The sequence below is a fragment of the Lipotes vexillifer genome, unplaced genomic scaffold (assembly GCF_000442215.2).
Source record: "Lipotes vexillifer unplaced genomic scaffold, Lipotes_vexillifer_v1.1 scaffold1529, whole genome shotgun sequence".
Classification (NCBI taxonomy): Eukaryota; Metazoa; Chordata; class Mammalia; order Artiodactyla; family Lipotidae; genus Lipotes; species Lipotes vexillifer.
The window spans coordinates 190,152-193,576 of NW_006784325.1; the positions used below are offsets into that span (position 1 = coordinate 190,152).

Below are 3,425 nucleotides of genomic sequence, written 5' to 3' on the forward strand. Positions count from 1 at the left end.
GGGACACGCAGCAGGCACACGCAGACGCTCTCTGCACGCATGCAGGCTGACACCATCCCCTTCCGTCCGGCTGTCCATCCAGCTCGTCCTCTCGTCCCCCCCCGCCCCCGCCCCGCCCCGGGTCATGCCATGAGGTTCCTCATCCTGGGCCGTTCTTTCGGGCTTGGGGAGCACCGCGTGTCCACACGGCCGTGGGGCCAGTTGCACCCACGTGGGGTCCTCAGTATCTCCACTGGTAGCAGGGCGGCAGGTCCGGATGCCCGACAGGACTGAGGGGCCACGGGAGCCAGGACTCTTCCTATGTTCCTTGTCCTCGAGGTCTCATGCCCTGAGCTAGCTGCCGTGAGGCAGAGTCCCCTCTGCTCCCACCCAGCTCTGCTTGGTCACTCACTAGTCTGCCGGTGGCCTCGGTGTGTCCTGCGGCCTAACCACCAGCCTTGGGCTCCATGCCCTCACCCCCACCCCAGTCATGGCCACAGACACCAGATGGGCGAGTCTGCGCCTCCCGTGCTGGAACCACTAGAACAGGGAAGGCCAAGGGGCAGCACCCTCGGGGAGCCTAGGGGACAGCTGGCTGAAGGCCACCAGCCTCGCTCTGGCCACTGCCTGGCTGGAGGGCGTGGGTGGGTGCTTGACCAGCGGAGGGTGTCAGCGTGGCCGGAGGCCTCACTCTCTGCCTCCTTCCCTTCCAGTTTGACAAGTACACGCCCAAGCTGGACAGTCCCTACTTCCGACATTCCAACGTGAGTGTCCCTGCACGCTCTGGGCTCTCCAGGCAGGGTGAGGGGTGTGGAGGGCGGCGGGGCTGTGCCGTGTCCATGTAGCCTCCCACCCAGTGCAGGGGTGATGGGGTGGGGACCAGAGGGCTGGGCCCGGCGTCCCTGCCCTGGGCGTCCAAGTGTCCGGCCCCTGGAATGCCCCTCCCGCCTTCTCTTGCAGTTTTTCCCGCCTTTCCCTCCAGCCGTCCCAGGACTGCCCGCCCTGCTCCCACACCCAGGTCCCTTTGGATCCCTGCAGGGTGCTTTTCAGCCCAAGGTACCAGCTGCTCCCAGGAGGGGGGTGGGCACTGTGGGTGGGGTCTGCAGGACCGCACCGCTCCCAGCCAGCCCTCGCAGTCCCGGGGCAGCTCCAGCCGCCTGGCACGTGGTTGTGTGTGTCGTGATCCCGGGTGGCCCCCAAGGGGTGTTCACCTCAGTGCAGAACATCCTCACCCTTGGTGGGGCCCTCTGTGCCCCATGGGGCCGGGAGAGCCTGGCTTCGCTCGTTCTCACCTCTCCCGCTGGCAGCGCTCAGGGTTGGGGTCTGGATGGCGGCAGCACAGGGCCATCCTCGCTGCAGGAGGCCCAGGCAGGAAGCACCCCCTGACGCCCCAGGACCAGGGACTGTGCTTGCTGTGCTCACCTTGCCTGAAGCGGGGCTGCCTTGGCCCTTGGGGAAGCCCCTGGCCCAGGCACGTCGATCAAGAGCCTTTTCTGAAATCTCCGGACCGGATACGGTGGGAGGCCAGGCTGCCCCTGGGTGGCGCCTGGGGGCTCTCATGCCTCCCGGGCATGGGGCCTGCAAAGTCATCTCGTGCCCTGTCCGTCTCTCCCCTCAGACTTCAAACCCACTCGAGCTAACAGGCCAGGCCAGTGCTGTTAACACCCTCCTACAGAAAGCCCCCGGGGTAGGTGGCAGCGGTGCCCGTGCCTCCTTTCTTCTCTGGTGGGCATTCCCACCGGCGTGGCTCCTCGTGGAGGCCCACATAGTCCTCTCCCCCCGCCCCCGCGGGGCTGGGCTGCTTGCAGAGCCTGGGTCTAATGCTTCTTTCTCTGTCGATGGCAGGTGTCAGACCCATACCGGACAGCAGTCAGGGTGAGTGTGTGTGTGCTTGCTTGCCTCACCTTGGGAGGAAGGGGTCTGGCGGGACCTCAAGGAAGGTCCGAGGCCAGGGAGGACTCTGGGTGCCTCTTGAGTGGCCACAGGGGTGCACTGTGACAGCAGGAATCTGGGGGGGGGGGGAGCAAGGAGGTCCTGGCCTCAGAGCTGAGCCCGTCGCCCGCCCTGTCGCAGAAGCCCGGGAAGTAGGAATCTGGGGTGGGGGGGAGCAAGGAGGTCCTGGCCTCAGAGCTGAGCCCGTCGCCCGCCCTGTCGCAGAAGCCCGGGAAGTGGTGTGCTGTGCATGTGCAGATCGCCTGGCAGATCTACCACCATCAGCAGAAGATAAAGGTGAGCCTGACTGCTCATCCTGCCGGCCAGGCCTGCAGTGCAGAGGGTGCCCCTTGCCCAGGCGCTGTGCTGGGCTGGGAGGGGTTGGAGGTGGGGAGGGCACAGGACAGCAGTGTGTGGGGAACTCAAGGCCACTTCCCACCCAGCCACCCAGGGTGACGCCGGCAGGGGTTTGGGAGGAGCTGGCGCTGCGGGCCTCCCCGCCATCAGTTGTGTCCTCCCAGCGGGCCGTCGGCCCTGTCCCCCTCTTCCCCGCGGGTGTCTGTTAGCACTTGGGCCCGCTGTGTGCCTGGGTTTTTAGCCAGGGGCAAAGATGACCAAAAGCGCTCGCGGAGCCTTCGTGCTCCTGCGGGGGGTGACAGGTGGTGAACAGGAACCCAGCTCGAGGCCGTCCCCCTCCCGGCAGGTGGTGCCAGGCACCCTGGCCAAGCGACGCAGGGAAGTGGGAGACCTGGGGACCCACAGCTGGGGCAATGGGCCGGGGCGCTGAGGGGGCCGGGACAGGACCCTGCCCTCGTATCGCAGAAGGGTCTCCGTGCTCTCGTCTGCCGTCTCAGATAACACGTTACCCCGCGCACAATACTTTTAACTTATCACGTCCTAAATATGCTACAAAGGACCAGTCACAGAAAGGGATTAATGACAGATTATTGTGCGATTCAACATGCAGATGCTCAGACAGAGCCACCTAGAAGGCACAGTGAAGGAGGTGGGGCAGGGTCCCCAGCTAGGGCCCAAGCACCCGCTCTGTCGCTGCCATCTCGGCAGATAGAACTCACCTAGCCCCGTGCCTCCTGCGGCCCTTGCGACCCAGGGGCGGGCTTCGTAGTTTTGTTTAACTTCAATAAATTTGAATCTTAACGCTGAGGCTAAATCAGTCATCGGGAAACTGGAACGACTTGGGTTTGGGAATGTACGTCTCCAGCTCAATTTTACAAAATCTAAACAGACAAAGTATCTCCAGTGAAAATGTAGCATCCAAATTGAGATGTGTTTTAAGTGTAAAACACACCAGCGTTCAAAAAGCGTATGAAAAGGAGTGAAACACCTCAATCAGGACCTTCCTGTGTCAGTCACCCATGGCGTTCGGTTATCCTGCATCTGCTGAAACGTCGTCAGGATGAATCTTAGCCTGTCTCCGCCCGCTGGGCAAGGCCAGTGGAGCAGGTGGCACCCCACCTTTCTGGCAGCCCACTGGCGGCCCCTGCGCACGCTCT

The 3,425-nt window shown here is 63.7% G+C and overlaps 1 protein-coding gene across 1 annotated transcript in view; it reads left to right on the forward strand.

Annotated features, from left to right (window-relative positions):
• Positions 1-3,425, forward strand: part of FBRSL1 (fibrosin like 1) — a 108,456-nt gene that overhangs the window by 99,423 nt on the left and 5,608 nt on the right. Inside the window, exons 15-18 of the mRNA XM_007456689.1 lie at positions 683-743; positions 1,598-1,666; positions 1,825-1,854; positions 2,137-2,208. Of these exons, the coding sequence (XP_007456751.1) occupies positions 683-743; positions 1,598-1,666; positions 1,825-1,854; positions 2,137-2,208 (232 nt within the window). The remainder of the gene's footprint in view (positions 1-682; positions 744-1,597; positions 1,667-1,824; positions 1,855-2,136; positions 2,209-3,425) is intronic.